Source organism: Mobula birostris, chromosome 23 (genome assembly GCF_030028105.1).
Source record: "Mobula birostris isolate sMobBir1 chromosome 23, sMobBir1.hap1, whole genome shotgun sequence".
Lineage (NCBI taxonomy): Eukaryota > Metazoa > Chordata > Chondrichthyes > Myliobatiformes > Myliobatidae > Mobula > Mobula birostris.
The window spans coordinates 63,729,402-63,750,288 of record NC_092392.1 but is presented as its reverse complement, the minus strand read 5'-3'; the positions used below and the strand labels follow the sequence as shown (position 1 = coordinate 63,750,288).

Genomic DNA, 20,887 nt, shown 5'->3' with positions numbered 1-20,887 from the left:
GAAGCTCCCCCCTCGGAATGGAGAATTTGAGATGAACCAAAGACCCAGGGTCTGGAAGCCACTTTTCTCACAAACTCAGGGCTCTTGGCTTTGTCACAAGCAAACCTTAAAATTATTGCCAGATGCCAACCCCACAAAGCTACTGAGAGACACCATTCAATGGTTGTGAACAAGCTGCCAAAAAAGGACACATGCCATCAAAACCATCGCCTTTTAAAACGGTGATAAAACCACGGTGCACTGGAGTGTGGCCCTTAGGTTACAGCTTTACGCATCAGACACAAGAGATTGCAGATCCTGTACTGGACCCATCGACTGTCCATAGATGTCGCCTGATCCACGGAGTTCCTGCAGCTTTCTGAACACTACAGCGTTGACAATGACAAAACCATCAGCACTTTCAGCACTTTACAGAATTCCAGCACCACTCGGCACAAAGGATTCCCCACCTCTGTGTGTGTGTGTGTGTGTGTGTGTGTGTGTGTGTGTGTGGATAGAGGGAGGGGGAGGGTTCAGTGAAGGAGTGACAGCTTGGTGAAGACAGAGGAAACAAATCAGGCAACTCAGCAGTGAGACCCCTCACATCCTGCAGCAGGCAGTCCCAGAACTTTATTCACTGGTTCATACACATTTCAAAGAGTGAGGTAGGTCTCCATAGTTTACAGGGATGGGACAGAGGAAGCAGGGAGACTACCAGGGTCTGTGCCCACATCCCTGGCCAACAAATCACCTGAGAAAACACATTCCGAATCCAATCAGATTCTTTCCAAATTGTCATGGCACAGCCCAGGAGTCTGTTGCAGAAGGAGATGTCATTTCTAGGTTGGCAAGTTCTACAGCACAAAACATACAGTATATCACTCTGTCAAGACATACAGGCAGATGAATCAGTGTGCATTGGGCTGTCTGAGGCTGGTGTGACTAGCAGTCTGAGCCATTTCTGGAAAGAGCTCTCTTGGAAACAGTCGATGAAATTTCCCTTCAGAAAATGATACCCTGGAATACAACATAAACCACATGGTGAATGAAGCAGCATGTGGTTCTGCATCAGCCTATCAAGCAGAACAAATAAAGATAGTAACAGCGTCAAAAATACAAAATGCTTTGTTCATTTTTGTGACCAGGTCTCATATGAGAATATATTGGATCAGGTCAGGCTTGCTCCAAAAGCACAGCAGAATTAGGTTTATTATTAGTCTTGTATGAAGAAAAATTTGTGTTTTTGTGGCGACAATAGAGTGCAAACTCTATCGGGGTGTATGGGGTGTCAGGGAGGGGTAGCACCTCTGGTGGGGGAACATGTCATGTCCTTTTCAGGGCGGTTTGTCCACCTTTGGTCCCCACCTGGTACTCAGCTTTCACCTGTGGCTCCCCGTAGCTGTTTGCATGTGACAGCGGCCACACCCCGAGCAATGGCTTCGACAAGCCAGCTAAACCAGGTGAGGGTAGTCTACGGGTCTCAAACCCTCGGTGAGATAGGGAGTTGTCCATCACAGCATGTGAAGACAGACTCCAGCGGATTGAGCGGACGAGACCTATGGAAGGTCCAACAATCAAGAAGGCGGTCTCTGCAAGCGTCATGGAACATGTAGAGAAGGACAAGACACCGCGTCCTGGTCATCCACTGCGCCTAGTCCCATCTCCAACCGTCTCGACTTTTGTCTTGCCAGTGGATCCAGATGGGAACTGGGAAGAGAGAGTGAGGCTGACGCTGCGTAACTCTCCCTCACTTAAATCCAAATCAAGTGCTAGTCTTGACACCATCAGCCGGCTGGTGGCGCAGTGACATCAGAGCTGGACTCCGGAGCGAAGGTTCCTGAGTTCGAATCCAGTCGGGCTGCTCCCGGACACATTTTCCATTCGTGCCGGGTTGAGTGTCGAGCTAGCAACTCGACCTTGTAAAAGTACTAATGGTGTCGAGGTCTTCATCGATGACGATGGATGAACCTTAGAGTGCAAAATCATAAAATGGCTAGAAATTACAAAATAAATGGTACAAATAAAGAAATAATGAGGTGGTGTTACAAATCAGAGACAGCTTCTGCAGATGCTGGAAATCCAGAGCAACGCACACAAAATGCTGGAAGAACTCAGCAGGTCAGGCAGCATCATAAACCATCTGGCAGGTCTCAGCCCAAAACATCCACTGTTTACTTATCGCCATAGATGCTGCCTGACCAGCTGAGTTCTTTCAGAATTGTGTATGTTGCAATGAGGCAGAGGGAGATGTAGAGGGTTAGTTTTGTGATTGGAAGCCTGATGTTGGGTCCATAACTGCTTGTTGTGTACCTGTAAATGCAGAGGAAGTACAATGGATTGCAGTTAATTGGGGCTCATTGAGACCAATACATTTTGGCCCAGTCAAGCAGCTGCCCTAATTAGCTAGTTTCATTGAAATAGTTTTAAACAGGCAGACTACCATTTAACTGAGCACCAAATTATGTTTTTAAATAAAATACAGAACAAATTAGAACACTACCAATATTGCTATGGTACTATAAAACTGTATTAGTTCCTAATAGTTTTCGACAGAGGAGTTCATCCACTGTACACTGCTGTCTTTTGATTAACTGTAAATAAACAAAATCAGCCCAGAAACCTAGTGTAGATAATGGACTGCCTTCGTTGCCTTCCTGCATGAAGTAGCATCAATAATCACTGCTTTTTAATCCTGCCTCAATGGCACAAATGAATAACATAACACAAGCATATGCAGCTGACACTATTTAAAATCTGGTTGCCCTAAGCATGGTTTAGTGTCTAAAGGCCACAGGAGTTCATGCGATCGATGCCAGTTAGAAACTGTTGCATCCTCCAAATCTTCATTTTCATTGTAACATTCAAAATGATTGTCGATGCCTTCAAATTCCTCATAGTTCCTAACTTGCTGAAGTAATGAAATTACTTCATTTTCACTTCCCACTGTTTCTCACATCTTCAAGTCTGAATGCTTGAAACCACAGTGAGCAAAACAGCTCTGAATTGTCTTACCAGTCATTTCTCACCAATTATCAGCGACAAAAATCACTGCTTTTTGAACACAAATACACACAACTGGCGCTATTCAAAAACTGTTTACTCTAAGCACGGTGCAGTGTAGAATGGCCACACAAATGCAAGCAACTGACACCGAGTAGAAACTGCTCAACAACAGTTTCCTGACTCAATTAAGAAGCATAGCGCCCCAAATAAATGAAGGAATTCCAGGCTATTTTCTTCATTAGTTTTTGTTCTTTAAGAGTTGTGCCAACTAAGTGGCTGCCCGATGAATCAATGCTCAATTAACAGGAATCCACTATAGAATTAAAAGTCCCCTCTGCTCTTGGGGATTTGTGCCATTTCAGACCTATTCTAATGCAGAGCATAGGACAGTCAGGAAGTGAAAATCAAAAGTTTGCAAAGGGTGGAAATCTGAACTCAGAACAGAATCAGTTAGCAGGTGTGGCAGATCTGTGGAAGAAGAAACAGCTCATGTTTCAGGTTAAGAACCCCTTGTCAGAGAGAAACAACTTGGTTTTCCATTGGAGGGATGGTGGGTCAGTCAGGTTGCTTCCACATATTGGAAGTGCACACGACTTTGCCAAATGTAATTCAGTAAGATCTAATTGTTTGCTTTGAGAGAATCAGGACAGGCAGAATGACATTGTATTAAAATGCCTCGATACATTACAGATTTATCAAGTAACTTTGCCCGTGATACAATAATTGGCAGTGAAATTTACATTTTATTTCAGAAATTTAAAAATGAATCTATTAGACCTTTCAGTGAAGGAACAAAGGCTCCACTGATATTGACACACTTAGTGACATAATTGCCCAAGAATTAAGTAAACAATAGGACTATCAGCTAACGAATGAAATACAAGGTCAGAGTTCAATGAGCATTTCAGAGAAAATTCTTAGGGACAGTATCTACTTGGAAATGCATAAACTTATTAGGGATAGTCAGCAGGGTTTTGTGCAAGAAGGGTCATGTCTTACAAAATTGATTACTTTCTTTTATTCTGTAGTGAGCAAGATGATTGATGAGGGTGCAACACTGAATGTTGTCTACATGGACTTCAGTAAAGCTTTCACGAGGTCCATCATGGTAAGCTCATCCGCAATATTGAGATAAATGGTGAGTTGCTGAACCAGATTCAAAACTGGCGTATTTGGGGTGGGGGGAGGGGTGACTTACTTTGAATGTCATAGTCATACTTTATTAATCCCGGGGGAAATTGGTTTTCGTTACAGTTGCTCCCTAAATAATTAATAGTAATAGAACTATAAATAGTTAAATAGTAATATGTAAATTATGCCAGTAAATTATGAAATAAATCCAGGACCAGCCTATTGGCTCAGGGTGTCTGACCCTCCAAGGGAGGAGTTGTAAAGTTTGATGGCCACAGGCAGGAATGACTTCCTATGACGCTCTGTGTTGCATCTCAGTGGAAAGTGTCTCTGGCTGAATGTACTCCTATGCCAAACCAGTACATTATGTAGTGGATGGGAGACATTGATCAAGATGGCATGCAACTTAGACAGCATCCTCTTTTCAGACACCACCGTGAGAGAGTCCAGTTCCATCCCCACAACATCACTGGCCTTACGAATGAGTTTGTTGATTCTGTTGGTGTCTGCCACCCTCAGCCTGCTGCCCCAGCACACAACAGCAAACATGATAGCACTGGCCACCACAGACTCGTAGAACATCCTCAGCATCGTCCGGCAGATGTTAAAGGACCTCAATCTCCTCAGGAAATAGAGACGGCTCTGACCCTTCTTGTAGACAGCCTCAGTGTTCCTTGACCAGTCCAGTTTATTGTCAATTCGTATCCCCAGGTATTTGTAATCCTCCACCATGTCCACACTGACCCCCTGGATGGAAACAGGGGTCGCTGGTACCTTAGCTCTCCTCAGGTCTACCACCAGCTCCTTAGTCTTTTTCACATTAAGCTGCAGATAATTCTGCTCACACCATGTGACAAAGTTTCCTACCGTAGCCCTGTACTCAGCCTCATCTCCCTTGCTGATGCATCCAACTTTGGAAGAGTCATCCGAAAACTTCTGAAGATGACAAGACTCTGTGCAGTAGTTGAAGTCCGAGGTGTAAATGGTGAAGAGAAAGGGAGACAAGACAGTCCCCTGTGGAGCCCCAGTGCTGCTGATCACTCTGTCGGACACAGTGTTGCAAGCACACGTACTGTGGTCTGCCATTCAGGTAATCAAGAATCCATGATACCCGGGAAGCATCCACCTGCATCGCTGTCAGCTTCTCCCCCAGCAGAGCAGGGCGGATGGTGTTGAACGCACTGGAGAAGTCAAAAAACATGACCCTCACAGTGCTCGCTGGCTTGTCCAGGTGGGCGTAGACACGGTTCGGCAGGAAGACGATGGCATCCTCAACTCCTAGTCGGGGCTGGTAGGTGACCTGGAGGGGATCTAAGTGTGGCCTGACCATAGGCCAGAGCAGCTCCGGAACAAGTCCCTCCAGGGTCTTCATGATGTGGGAGGTCAATGCCACCGATCTGTAGTCGTTGAGGCCGCTGGGGTGCGGCGTCTTCGGCACAGGGACAAGGCAGGACGTCTTCCACAGTACAGGAACCCTCCGGAGCCTCAGGCTCAGGTTGAATACATGGCGAAGTACTCCACATAGCTGAGGGGCACAGGCTTTGAGCACCCTGGTACTGACACCATCCGGTCCTGCAGCCTTGCTTGGGTTGGAGAGCTGTAAATAGTGGTGTTCCATAGGGATCAGTGCTGGGTCTCCTATTGTCTGTGATACTCACTCAGTCACCACTTTACTGGGTACCTCCAATGGCTTTCTGCTGCTGTAGCCCATCCACTTCAGGTTCAGTGTGTTGTGCATTCAGAGATAATCCTCTGCACACCACTGTTGTGACGTGTGGCTACAAGGGATCTTGGGGTGCAAGTCTGTACATCCTCCCCCGCCCAGAAAGTGACGACACAAGTAGACAGGGTGATAAAGTCAGTGTGTGGCATGCCTGTCTTCATCATTGAGGGCACCAAGTCATATTGCGCCAGCATAAAATGTTGGTCAGGCCACATCTGGAGTTTTCAGGTCTAGTCATACATTACAAGGCAGCTTTAGAAAGGGTGCAGAAGAGTCACTGGGATGCCGTCTGGATTAGAGGGCACATGCTATGAGACGTTGGACACACTTCAGTTCTTTTTCTTTGTGGAGCAGCAAAGGCTGAGGGGAGACCTGACAACACAATTTGTGAAACTATGAGGGGCATAGATAGTCTGAATCTCTTCCCCAGAGTAGAAATATCAAAAACAAACAGATATTTAAGGTGAGGGAGAAGTTTGTCCTTTGTTATTCAAATAACAAGCCATGGGTGACAAAGGACATTAAGGACATCCTGAACGCTATAAAGAGGGCGTTTAGAGATGGAAATAGGGAGGAGCTGAGGGCAATACAGAGGGACCTGAAAGCCAGGATCAGGGAGGCTAAAGACAGGTACAGGAGGAAGCTTGAGTGGAAACTCCAGCAGAACAACATGAGAGAGGTCTGGATTGGGATGAGGACCATCACTGGGTTCTGGGAAACTAGCAACAGAGGAGCTGAAGGCAGTGTGGACAGGGCCAATGAACCTAACCTGTTCTTTAACAGATTTGACAGTGTGGCCCCTGCCCATCCCCCACGAGTCATCTGTTGTCAGCCCCCAACCAACACATATTCCACTCTCCCCTCCTACCCCTCCTCACAGTCCACCACCCTGCTCTCATGACTATACCCCTTCCCCACTCGAAACCACCATGGTGGGCTTCACAACTGAACAGGTAAGAAAACAGCTGAAACATCTCAACCCAAGCAAGGCTGCAGGACCGGATGGTGTCAGTACCAGGGTGCTCAAAGCCTGTGCCCTTCAGCTATGTGAAGTACTTCGCCATGTCTTCAACCTGAGCCTGAGGCTCCGGAGGGTTCCTGTACTGTGGAAGACATCCTGCCTCATCCCTGTGCCGAAGACACCGCGTCCCAGTAGCCTCAATGACTACAGACCAGTGGCATTGACCTCCCACATCATGAAGACCCTGGAGAGACTTGTTCTGGAGCTGCTCCGGCCTATGGTCAGGCCACTCTTAGATCCCCTCCAGTTCGGTTACCAGACCCGTCTAGGAGTTGAGGATGCCATCGTCTACCTGCTGAACTGTGTCTACACCAACCTGGACAAGCCAGCGAGCACTGTGAGGGTCATGTTTTTTTGACTTCTCCAGTGCGTTCAACACCATCCGCCCTGCTCTGCTGGGGGAGAAGCTGACAGCGATGCAGGTGGATGCTTCCCGGGTATCATGGATTCTTGATTACCTGACTGGCAGACCACAGTAAGTGTGCTTGCAACAGTGTGTGTCCGACAGAGTGATCAGCAGCACTGGGGCTCCACAGGGGACTGTCTTGTCTCCCTTTCTCGTCACCATTTACACTTCGGACTTCAACTACTGCATGGAGTCTTGTCATCTTCAGAAGTTTTCGGATGACTCTTCCAAAGTTGGATGCATCAGCAAGGGAGATGAGGCTGAGTACAGGGCTACGGTAGGAAACTTTGTCACATGGTGTGAGCAGAACTATCTGCAGCTTAATGTGAAAAAGACTAAGGAGCTGGTGGTAGACCTGAGGAGAGCTAAGGTACCAGCGACCCCTGTTTCCATCCAGGGGGTCAGTGTGGACGTGGTGGAGGATTACAAATACCTGGGAATACGAATTGACAATAAACTGGACTGATCAAAGAACACTGAGGCTGTCTACAAGAAGGGTCAGAGCCGTCTCTATTTCCTGAGGAGATTGAGGTCCTTTAACATCTGCCGGACGATGCTGAGGATGTTCTACGAGTCTGTGGTGGCCAGTGCTATCATGTTTGCTGTTGTGCTGGGGCAGCAGGCTGAGGGTGGTAGACACCAACAGAATCAACAAACTCATTCGTAAGGCCAGTGATGTTGTGGGGATGAAACTGGACTCTCTCACGGTGGTGTCTGAAAAGAGGATGCTGTCTAAGTTGCATGCCATCTTGATCAATGTCTCCCATCCACGACATAATGTATTGGGTGGGCACAGGAGTACATTCAGCCAGAGACTCATTCCACCGAGATGCAACACAGAGCATCATAGGAAGTCATTCCTGCCTGTGGCCATCAAACTTTACAACTCCTCCCTTGGAGTGTCAGACATCCTGAGCCAATAGGCTGGTCCTGGATTTATTTCATAATTTACTGGCATAATTTACATATTACTTTTTATAGTTTTATTACTATTTAATCATTTATGGTGCAACTGTAACGAAAACCAATCTCCCCCAGGATTAATAAAGTATGACTATTTTTAAAGGAGACATGGAGGGCAAGTTTTGTTTTATACAAATACCTGGAATGGGTTAGAGGTGAAAATAGATACAATAGCCGTGTTTAAGAGGCTGTTTGAAAGACACATATGCAATGAATGGAGGGATGTAGATCACATACAATTTAATTTAGTTTAATTGTATTCAACACAGGCATTGTGGGACAAAGGGCCTGTTCCTGTGCACAACTGTTCTCTCTTCCGTATATTGAGAGTCAGTGGGGAATGCACTGCCAGAGGAGGAAGTTTTATACAGTGGTATGTGTCTGGAATGCACTGCCAGAGGAGGAAGTTTTATACAGTGGTATGTGTCTGGAATGCACTGCCAGAGGAGGAAGTTTTATACAGTGGTATGTGTCTGGAATGCACTGCCAGAGGAGGAAGTTTTATACAGTGGTATGTGTCTGGAATGCACTGCCAGAGGGGGAAGTTTTATACAGTGGTATGTGTGGGGAATGCACTGCCAGAGGAGGAAGTTTTATACAGTGGTATGTGTGGGGAATGCACTGCCAGAGGAGGAAGTTTTATACAGTGGTATGTGTGGGGAATGCACTGCCAGAGGAGGAAGTTTTATACAGTGGTATGTGTGGGGAATGCACTGCCAGAGGGGAGGTGACTTTATACAGTTGTATGTGTGGGGAATGCACTGCCAGAGGAGGAAGTTTTATACAGTGGTATGTGTGGGGAATGCACTGCCAGAGGGGAGGTGACTTTATACAGTTGTATGTGTGGGGAATGCACTGCCAGAGGAGGTAGTGAAAGCACACGAACAGGAAGGGAATGGACATAGGTTTACTTTAATTTGGCATCATGTTCAGCCTGTTCTGTACCTATCTCGTCTATATAGAGAAAATGGTAATTCTGAACTAGATTGGAAAGAACAGCAATGGAGTGATAATTTAAAAAATATTGAGTATTTAGAACAGGAACAGGCCCTTCAGATGTGTAATGTTGTGCACAGTCTTCCAAAAGAATTTATACATGGACTTCAAGCTTGGTATTGTGGGCACAATGGATTAGCCAGTCGTCACCATATGCTTACTGATTACTAGGCTCAATAAACCAGGGCAATTATTTATAAATAATGCCACCCACATTCTTCACACTTGTATACATCACACGACAAAACTAAAACAAAACATCCCACAGTCAGTGCAGGAAGCTGACACTGACCAGTGTACAACACTCACCCAGAGGGTCAGCTTTTCCATCACGGTCAGGAACAGTGAATACACCAACTACTTTGTGTCCTTCTTTCCGCAGGCTGCTGTAAACCTCCTGCCCAAACAAACTCTGGCCAATTAGAGCTACCTTGAGCTTATTCTGGTAATTAATCTATAAAAGAAGGGGAACTGAATCAAAACACAGGATGTGATGCAAAGTTGTCCCAGGGATAGAGCCAGGATTGGTGGATCCCAGGGAGATGGTGAAAAAATTGACAGAAGCTACAGAGACAGGATGCTGCCCAAGGATGCAGGGTGGGAAGAGAGACAGAGTTTGGGCTGCAGTTGTGGGGAAGAAAGAGAGAAGCAGTGGGGATTAAGGAAGAAGACAGGAGGTGGGAGTGTGGGTGACAGACGTACTAGGTGGGTCAAAAAGCTTGTCGCGCTCTCCGACTATATGACAGGGCATGGGGTGAGAGAGACAGCAGGAGGGGGTAGATGTCGGTTGTGGCATGGTGCAAGGGAAGTCAAACACAGAAAGGCGATAGTGTGGGGGGGGGGGGGTCGGTGTGAATGAGGGCCCCGTTTGTCTGCGGAGAATTGGGCTTCCCAGTGCAGGAGCAGGCTGACCAGGGAAGAGGATCTTGACCGGGGCAGGCTGTCCGGGAAAGGGGAGAAAACAGGGTATCTGCGGGTGTTGGGAGTCCTGACGACTTTTCGCATTGGAAGGTCGGGGTGTCTATCGCCGCACTGGCCCGAGTCCCACCGCGGAGACTAATGCAATGCAACGTGTCCATTCGGCAGCGGAGCAGCAACTGTCCGGTGCAGGAAGCAGACGGCAGGGAACGGAGAGGTTGTTGGTAGCAACGTAGGGTACAGAAAGGGGTCGAGCGAGCGAGTGGGTGGGTGGGCGGGCGGTTGGTTAGAGGGGCTCTCAAACCCCCCTCCCTCCGCTGGGACCCAGCCCAAGGACAGACTGTTATTTCGGGTATATCTCCTTGCGGGAGAGGGATCAGGAAACGGAAACCCGGGGTAGACAGACAGATGGGTGTTGTAAGGGAACAATGGCTGGACGAACGGGAACCGGGGTCTGAGACAGGTGGAGGGGTACAGGATAGGGGGATATGGACGGGGAAGATACTGGGGAGGAGAGAGAAAGAGCGAAAGGGGAATGGGGTGAAGGGAAGGCGGATGGGCAGACAGTCGGGGCCCCCATCCTCCGTCCTGTGTCTCACCGCCGAGGTGCTGAACCTCCTCACAACCGACCCCGCTGCCCACAGCATGGCTCCTGGGATCAATATAGCAGCGTCTCGGTGCCCATCTACCTCCAAACTCGCTCCCGACGTAGAGCGTGCGCGCTCTCGACAGCCAATCAGCCATCTGTCGTCATAGATACTGACCCCGCCCCAATCTGTTGCAATCGCCTGTCAGCACCAGCTGTTCCGGGAGTTGGGTTCTAGTCTGGGATCCGGGGCAAAGATCTGTACCTGGCCAGGAACAGCCGCCGGGCCATTCAGCTCCTGCCGAGGAGGATCCGAGACCCACAGGAATGCACTGCGTCCTGCAAGACGCTGCACTCAGAAGAGATCTGGCAACTCAAACCGTCCGTGAACCAGTAGCAGTAGAAATGTACATCACTGTAATCTGTACTTTCAATACCCCGCCTATCCCACACTCTGATTTGATGTTCCCTCAGATTATTGACTGTGGTCTAATGACATGAATACAAGATACCTGTGCAGGCAGAGTAAACATCCTCAAGAACCCTTCTACACCAATGCCATTCACCAGCTCTTGTTCTCTAACAACACACATCAAAGTTGCTGGTGAATGCAGCAGGCCAGGCTGCATCTCTAGGGAGAGGTACAGTCGACGTTTCGGGTCAGGACGAAGGGTCTCAGCCTGCTGCGTTCAGCAGCAACGTTGATGTGTGTCGCTTGAATTTCCAGCATCTGCAGATTTCCTGGTGTTCTTGTTCTCTAATCTTTGATTTAGTAATTCAAATACTCTTCTAGATAACTCTTAAATGTGAGTGTCTCTGCTTCCATCACTCCCTAAGTAGCAATTTCCAGCTTCCATCCACCATCTAGATGAAAATTTTCTTGCTCAGATCCCTTCTAGGTAACTTATTCCTAAACCTGCTGAGTAATTTTACATAATTTTACATTTGTTGCCACGAGCAGCTGTGGATGCCAAGTCATTGGGTGTATTTAAGGTGGAGATAGATAAGTTCTTGATTAGCCAGGGCATCAAAGGGTATGGGGTTAAGGCAGGGCAGTGGGGATGACTGGAAGAATTAGATCAGCCCATGATTGAATGGTGGGGCAGACCCGATGGGCTGAATGGCCTAATTCTGCTCCTATATTTTTGGTCTTATAACTTGCCTGGGGAAAAGTTTATCATCTACTCTATTTGCCCCCCCCCTGTAATTTGTACAGCTTTGTCCATTCCCCCCACCCCAGCCTTATCTGCTCCAAGGAAAACAAACATAGTCTATAGAGTCTCTCCTCATACTTAGAATGCTTCACACCAGCTCTTCTCCTGATAAATCTCCTCTGCACTATCTCCAGTACAATCACAATATTTCCACATTTGTAGGAAGTTGCATCGTATTATGTGCCTCAGCTAATGATGGCAAGCCCCATATGCCTTCTTCACCATCTCATCTGCCTTTTCTGCCATCTTCAAAGATCCCTGCATTTGTACACCAGGTCCCTTTGGTCTAATCCCATTTGTTTCACCCATTCGTTGTGTGTGTCTTCACAGGGTGATTTAACCATTCAGTGTGTGTGTCCTCACAGGGTGATTTAACTATTTGTTGTGTGTGTCCTCACAGGGTGATTTAACCATTTGGTGTGTGTGTCCACAAGGTGATTTAACCATTCATTGAGTGTGTCCTCACAGGGTGAATTAACCACTCGTTGTGTGTGTCCTCACAGGGTGATTTAACTATTCGTAGTGTGTGTCCTCACAGGGTGATTTAACCATTTGGTGTGTGTGTCCACAAGGTGATTTAAACATTCGTTGTGTATATCCTCACAGGGTGATTTAACCATTCGTCATGTGTGTCCTCACATAATGCTTTAACTATTTGTTGTATACGTCCTCACAAGGTGTTTTACCTAACAGGAGCAGGAGGCTTCACCAGCAATATCCACTTCCTCAGTTCCTCAATCTAAACATACTATATGAAGACCTAGAATTACAAATGTACTAATTAGGAACAGGAGTAGGCCACTCAAACATTCTGTAAGCTAATGCTTAATCTGATCAGCTCAAGCCAACATCTCTCCCCCTGCAACTTTTCACCCTTTGTTTATCAAGTTCCTATCTACGTACTTCTGCCTTAAGAATGTTCAAAGGCAGAAGGTAGAGGTGTGTTTTCTGTGATAATATATAAATGATTTGGATAAAAAGTAAGTGGATTGATTTGTAAGTTTACAGGTGACACAAAATTTGGTGGAACTGTGGACAGTGAGGAAAATTGGGATATTATCAGTTGGAAGCATGGGTGGCAAATGGAGTGTGATACTGGTACAGTAACGCACCTTGGGAGGTCAAATATAAGAGAAAACTAAATGGAACTTGAGAGTATTGTCATAAGGAGAAACTTCGGGTCTAAGTCCATAGTTCCCTGAACATACTAATGGTGGTAATTAAGATGTACGTTGGGGATACAGTAAACGTCATGTTGCAGATGTGTGAAGCTTTGGTTAGGCCACATTTGATGTATGGCTTCGGCGAGGCTGCAGAAAAAAATCACCTGGATGCTGACTGGATTAGAGAGTATTAGCTACAACAAGAGAGTAGACAAATTTGTATTGTTTTCTCTGAGGAGTCAGAGACTGAGGAGACCTGATAATGATATGAGGCATAGAAGGGGTAATAAGCTTTTACCCAGGGTGAAAGTGGCCAATAATAGAGGGCATAGTTTTAAGTGAAAAGGAGAAAGTTAAAAGGTGATGTGCAGGGCAAATTTTAGTTTATACAGAGTAGTGGGTGCTTGGAACACACTGCCAGGGGAGATGGTGGAAACTAGAGGCAAGAGGAATGTTCAAGAGGCATTTATTAAAGCACATAAACAGTTAGAATATGGATCATGTACAGGCAAATGGGACTGGTTTAAATTAGCATCGTGTGCCCAAGGGCCCACTCTTGTGCTGATATTCTACTGGGCAGCATTAGTGGCAAGAGGAAAAGAGTTAACTTCTTAGCTTGTGATGGAGGGTCTTAAACTGAAGCAGTATCACTGTTTCCCCTTCCACAGATGTTACCTGCATTTTCCATTTATATTTTAACCAATTCTTCTCTGACAGGAAAATAGAATGCAGAGTATTTCTTAAGTGGAGAGAAATTGGTTCAGAGGATCTGGATACCTTTGCATACCCATCATTGATAGTTAACAGACAGGTAGACCATAAGATACAGGAGCAGAAGCTGGCCATTCAGCCCATCGAGTCTGCCCCACCATTCAATCATGGGCTGATCCAATTCTTCCAGTCATCCCCACTGCCCTGCCTTAACCCCATACCCTTTGATGCCCTGGCTAATCAAGAACTTATCTATCTCCACCTTAAATACACCCAATGACTTGGCGTCCACAGCTGCTCATGGCAACAAATGTAAAATTATATAAAATTACTGAGCAGGTTTAGGAACAAGTTACCTGGAAGGGATCTGAGCAAGAAAATTTTCATCTAGATGGTGGATAGAAGCTGGAAATTGCTACCTGGGGAGTGATGGAAGCAGAGACACTCACATTTACGAGTTATCTAGAAGAGTATTTGAATTACCAAATCAAAGATCAGAGAACAAGAACATGAGGAAATCTGCAGATGCTGGAAATTCAAGCAACACACATCAAAGTTGCTGGTGAACGCAGCAGGCCAGGCAGCATCTCTAGGAAGAGGTACAGTCGACGTTTCGGGCTAAGACCCTTCGTCCTGATCCTTTTGGATATCTTTGCATACCCATCATTGAAAGTTAACAGGCAGGTAGACCATAAGATACAGGAGCAGAAGTTGGCCATTTAGCCCATTGAGTCTGCTCCACCATTCAACCATGGGCTGATCCAATTCTTCCAGTCATCCCCACTCCCGTCTTCTCCCCATACCCTTTGATGCTCAGGCTAATCAAGAACCTATCTATCTTTGCCTTAAATGCACCCAATGACTTGGCCTCCACAGCCGTTCGTGGCAACAAATTCCATAGATTTGCCACCCTCTGACTAAAGTAATTTTCAGTGCCAATTAAGCCAATTATTGAACTGACAATGCTTGGCAATCTGTTCAGTTCAGCCACGTACAGTCTTGTGGACTCCCCTTCCTTTTGATTCCATTTACAAAACCTGGTGTCTGTAAACAACAATGGTTTTGGTTCTAAATGTTCAGTATACCTGGTATCATGAATAGTGAATCAAGTTAAGAAAGTAATCAGGAGTAGATCATTCAGATTTTGATGCCTGCTCTGTCATTCTAAAATGTTATGGCTGATATTTTACCTCGACACTAACCTCGTGCCTTAATTCACTCGATAGCTAAAAAATCTCTCAATCCAGCTTGAAAACACTCAACGACTGAGCCTTCACAGTTCTCTTTGGTTGGAAATTCCAAAAAACTTTTCCCATTTGGGCAAAGAAATTTCTTCTTATCTCTGGCCTGAATATTCAACATCTTACATAGAAACTGACTCCTGGTTCTGCACACTCCATCAGGGGCAACATTGTCCTCACATCAGCTCACAGCATAATGCAATATAGCAAGGATACAGGCCCTTGGGCACAACTAGTTCATACTGACCACGGTGCTCACACAGCCAGTCCAATTCCTGCCCCTGCCCCTGCCCCTGCCCCTGCCCCTGCCCCTGCCCCTGCCCCTGCCTTCTGCCCCTGCCCCTGCCCCTGCCCCTGCCCCTGCCCCTGCCCCTGCCCCTGCCTTCTGCCCCTGCCCCTGCCCCTGCCTTCTGCCCCTGCCCCTGCCCCTGCCCCTGCCCCTGCCCCTGCCCCTGCCCCTGCCCCTGCCTTCTGCCCCTGCCCCTGCCCCTGCCCCTGCCCCTGCCCCTGCCTTCTGCCCCTGCCCCTGCCCCTGCCCCTGCCCCTGCCCCTGCCTTCTGCCCCTGCCCCTGCCCCTGCCCCTGCCCCTGCCCCTGCCCCTGCCCCTGCCCCTGCCCCTGCCCCTGCCCTGCCCCTGCCCCTGCCCCTGCCCCTCCATGCACCGATCCAAATTCTGAAATTATACTATTGTACCTGCTTCAACTACTTCCTCTGGCTACTCATTCCATATACTTACCACCCTCTGCCCCTCAAGACTCTTTTAGAATTTTTCCCCTCTCACCTTCAACCTCTACTTCCTAGTTTTGGACTCTCCTATTCGTTCAAGCCCTGTAAGAATTGTGTATGTTTCAGTGAGCTCCCTCATTTGTCTAAATTGAAAGTGCAGACTGCCTCATCTTTCCTCACAGGCCGGTTTCCCCCCTGCCCCCTTGCTCTGCTTCCCTAGGGCTCAATCTGTGAACATTGCTGCATGCCTTGACCCCCCCACCACCACTGCCAATCCTTCCTTATTTAGTATTCAAAGTGTGATCCACAAGGCCCCATATAAATAAAGTAAGATATGTTCACTCTTGTATTCACAACACGTACCATAATAGTTTCTCACTCTACCTTTGGGTTCCTTATTTTAGAAAGGATATACTGATATTGGAGATGGTTCAAAGAAGATTCACGAGAATGATTCCAGGAATGAAAGGGTTACCATATGAGGAACGTCTGGCAGCTCTTCCGTGGAGTTCAGGAGAATGAGGGAGATCTCATAGAAACATTCCGGATGTTAAAAGGCCTGAACAGATTAGATATGGCAAAATTATTTCCCATGGTAGAGGAGTCTAGGACAAGAGGGCATGATTTCGGGATTGAATGACGTCCATTTAGAACACTGATGTGGAGAAATTTCATGATATCAGCAAAGTTCATTTCAGCTGGTTAGGTTGGAAGAGTTAAACTTCAAAGCAAACTATATGCCTTTAAATTCAATGCACTCAGCAAAATTGGCACTTGATTCTCATTGGCTATGTCATTTGCTTCAAAACACTGCTCAATTTTCTCAGTATACAAAATCCAGTTAGCTGTTCTGGAATCAAACGCGTCAATCTTTCCAATGTGGCCAGCCATATCTGCTCTTCTTCTTATGATTATTATCACCTGGTTCTCACTGTTTATGAACCCATGAATTCTGCCATTTTCCTGCCTGTTTTTAAACAAGTGTCTTTCCTTTTGTGAAGAAAACACGCTGCTCCAAAGGAAAAAAATGTGCTGCAGTTTTTTAAATTCGACAGCTTCTCACTGCATTTCAACAGGGTTCAACAGGGCTGCCTTGGGTTCATTTTAAATTCAACAGCTTCTTATTTCAATAGGTACATAGATGTCTTGAGTTCATTTTAAATTCGACAGCTTCTCACTGTGCTTCAACAGGTAGGTAGTTGTCTTCAGTTCATTTTAAAATTAGCTCATCGCCACTGTTATGTTTTGTAACTCCAAAAAGTAAAACCAATTGGAAGATAAACAAGAGAGGCAGGAATGCGACTCTAAGTTAGCTTTTATTTTAAGCAAGGTGTGCTTGTATCATCTTGTACGGTCATGGCATACGCAATTCAATTATATTCACATGTAACCTGTAATGAATAACTTAAAAAAATAATTTTACTTCAAAATTAATCCATCAACGAGGACACAGGGCTATAGGTGAAGACTGGTTAAAGGGAGATTGCAGTCTAAAATCAGGAAGCATTTCTTTACACAGTGAGTTGTGGACACATGGAACAAACTACCTAGTTGTGTATTTGAGAGTAGAACCTTAGAGACTTTCAAATCTAAACTCGATCGATATTTCAACATGTTATGTGAAAAGCAATTTGGCAAGCTTTGTTGGACTGAATGGCCTGTTCTTGTCAAAAACTTTCTAATGTTCTAATATATTTACAATATTACTCAAATACTACTGATATATTAAATACACAACGTGGACCATATCCCTACCTACTTATATTTCTAATTTTTTTTTAAAAATAGCCCTCCCACCCAATCTTCTCTTAAATGTTACAATTGAACCCCACCCCCCATCCACCACTTCCCCTGGCAGCTCATTCCACAATCACACCATTCTCTGTGTAAAGAAATTTCACCTCAGATTCCCCTTGAATTTTCATCTTTCACTCTAAACCCATGATCTCCAGTTCTAGTCTCACCCAACCATACGGACATGGATTTCAGCAAGGCATTTGATAAGGTACCCCATGCAAGGCTTATTGACAGTAAGGAGGCATGGGATCCAAGGGGACATTGCTTTGTGGATCCAGAATTGGCTTGCCCACAGAAGGTAAAGAGTGGTTGTCGACAGGTCATATTCTGCCTGAAGGTCGGTGACCAGTGGTGTGCCTCAGGGATCAGTTCTGGGACCCCTACTCTTTGTGATTTTTATAATTGACCTGAGGAGGAAGTAGAGGGCTGTGTTAGTAAATTTGCTGATGACACAAAGGTTTGTGGATAGTGTGGAGGGTTGTCAGAGGTTACAGCAGAAGATCAATGGGATGCAAAACTGGGCTGAGAAGTGGCAGTTGGAGTTCAACCCAGATAAGTGTGAGGTGTTTCATTTTGATAGGTCAAATATGATGGCAGAATATAGTATTAATGGTAAGACTCTTGGCAGTGTTGGAGGATCAGAGGGATCTTGGGGTCCGAGTCCATAGGACACTCAAAGCTGCTGCGCAGGTTAACTCTGTGGTTAGGAAGGAATATGGCATCATCAACCACGGGATTGAATTTAAGAGCCAGGAGGTAATGTTACAGGACCCTGGTCAGACCTCACTTGGAGTACTATGCTCATTTCTGGTCACCTCACTACAGGAAGGATGTGGAATCTATAGAAAGGGTGCAGAGGAGATTTACAAGGACGTTGCCTGGTTTGGGGAGCATGCCTTATGAGAATAGGTTGAGTGAACTTGACCTCTTCTCCTTGGAGTGACGGGGGATGAGAGGTGACCTGAGAGAGGTGTATAAGTTGATGAAAGGCATTGATCATGTGAATAGAAGCTTTTCTTTTATGGAAAACAAAGGGAATAACATGTTTTTGTGATTTATTCATGGATGATTGTTTTATGTCTTTTGAACAGTTGTCTGATAAATATAATTTGCCTAGATCACACTTTTTCAGATATTTACAGATTAGAAGCATCCTGAATGTTATTTTACCTACCTTCCCGATATCACATCAAATTGAAGTTACAGAAAAAATTTAAAGTTTAAATCCCTATCAGAAGAGTTTAATAGCATTTATTTATGATTTAATTATGAAAATATGTTTAGGTACTTCTGATAAAATTAAGAATGAGTGAGAAAGAGAACTTCAGATATCTTTACCTACAGAGAAATGGGAGAAAGTTCTTCAACTAGTTAATACTTCTTCAATGTGTGCCAGACACACTTTGATACAATTTAAGGTGGTTCATAGGGCTCATATGTCCAAGGACAAGTTAGCTTGTTTTACTGCCATATAAATCCTGTATGTGATAGATGTAATTCTGAGGTAGCTTCCTTGACACATATGTTCTGGTCTTGTCCTCTTCTAGAAAAATATTGGAAAGATATTTTTGATATTATTTCAGTAGTTCCGCGTATTGATCTACAACCTCATCCTATTACTGCAATTTGTGGATTACCAGTGATAGATTCCAGTCATTTATCCTCATCAGCTTGTTGTCTAATTGCATTTGTTACATTAACACCCAGAAGATCTGTTTTATTAAATAGAAAGATTCCAATTCCCCCTACTACATTTCAGTGGTTTTCCCAAACGATAGCATGCTTAAACTTGGAAACAAATTAGGAGCGGTACTATGGATCCTTCAGTTAAATTTGAAGAAACTTGGAGACCATTTATTCATCAAAGTTGCTAGTGAACGCAGCAGGCCAGACAGCATCTCTAGGAAAAGGTACAGTGTTTCAGGCCAAGACCCTTCGTCTTGACCTGACGAAGGGTCTCAGCCCGAAACATCGACTGTACCTCTTCCTAGAGATGCTGCCTGGCCTGCTGCGTTCACCAGCAACTTTGATGTGTGTTGCTTGAATTTCCAGCATCTGCAGAATTCCTCAGTTGAGGCCATTTATTCAATATTTTCATATGATGTAAGTTGACCCTTTCTGAATCCTTTGTAGTAATTTTTTGTTCATGTATAGAGGAGCGGAATTAACAACAAATAATAATTTTAGCCGATGAAATATGGCAGCCCAATCGTTGTTTGTTTGTTTTTTTTTAGTTTAGGGTTTTTTCTTCTCTTTTCTTTCTTTTCTTTCTTTTCAAAGCTTTTTATTGTATATATATATATATATATATATATATATATATATATAGGAAAAATAACATGAGTACATCGAAGTAACAACACTTACAATGCCTCAAAAAAGCCCATCATCTTAAAGATTGAAAACGAAATTTTGTGATAACAAAAAAAAACCTATTGAGCAGAAAAGTGAGACAAAAAAAGAGAACCCGTTAGGTGTACAACCCCGGAGCCATGCGTCATACAAAAAGCTTCTAAAAATAAACATCAAACTGCCAGTAAGAAAATATACTAAAAGAATTTACAATTGGATCGTGGAAAAATTATATCAATTAACTCAAATGATAATAACGAGCAAATGAGCCCCATCTTTTCTCAAAATCAAATAAAGGTTCAAAGGTTCGACTTCTAATTTTCTCTAAACTAAGACATAGCATCACTTGAGAGAACCATCGTGACAAAGTGGGAGCTGATGTATCCTTCCACTTCAACAAAATGGCCCTCCTAGCTATCAATGTAACAAATGCAATAACATGTTGGTCAGACACAGAAATACCATGAATATTTTGAGGAACTATTCCAAAAAGCACAGTTAATTTATTAAGTTGTAAATTAATTTTAAGTGCTTTAGAAATTGTTGAGAAAACCGACTTCCAGAACTGTTCCAATATAGAACAAGACCAAAACATATGTGTCAGTGTAGCTATCTCAGTTTTACATCTATCACAATGACTATCAACATTAGGAACGATTTTAGAAAGTCTCTCCTTTGTCAAATGATAACGATGTACAATTTTAAATTGAATCAATGAGTGGCTAGCACAAATTGAAGAAGAGTTAACCAACTTCAATATCCGCATCCAATCCTTCATCATAAAAGTCAAATTAAGTTCCTTTTCCCAATTCTGTTTAATCTTAGACAAAGGACGCTTATCCCATTGTAATAATAAATTATAAATTCTTCTAAAAGAACCCTTAATCAAAGGATTCATACTCATAATAGTATCTAACAGGTCAGCCTCCAACATGTAAGGGAAATTACTTAAATATT

At 44.8% G+C, this 20,887-nt stretch overlaps 1 protein-coding gene across 1 annotated transcript in view; it reads right to left on the bottom strand.

Annotated features, from left to right (window-relative positions):
* Positions 1-10,867, bottom strand: part of LOC140186773 (mitochondrial 10-formyltetrahydrofolate dehydrogenase-like) — a 117,403-nt gene extending 106,536 nt beyond the window's left edge. Inside the window, exons 1-2 of the mRNA XM_072241316.1 lie at positions 10,740-10,867; positions 9,532-9,676 (exon numbers count right to left, since the gene is read on the bottom strand). Coding sequence (XP_072097417.1) covers positions 9,532-9,676; positions 10,740-10,787 — 193 coding nt within the window. The 5' untranslated portion in view covers positions 10,788-10,867. The remainder of the gene's footprint in view (positions 1-9,531; positions 9,677-10,739) is intronic.
* Between the last annotated feature and the right edge of the window lie 10,020 nt (positions 10,868-20,887).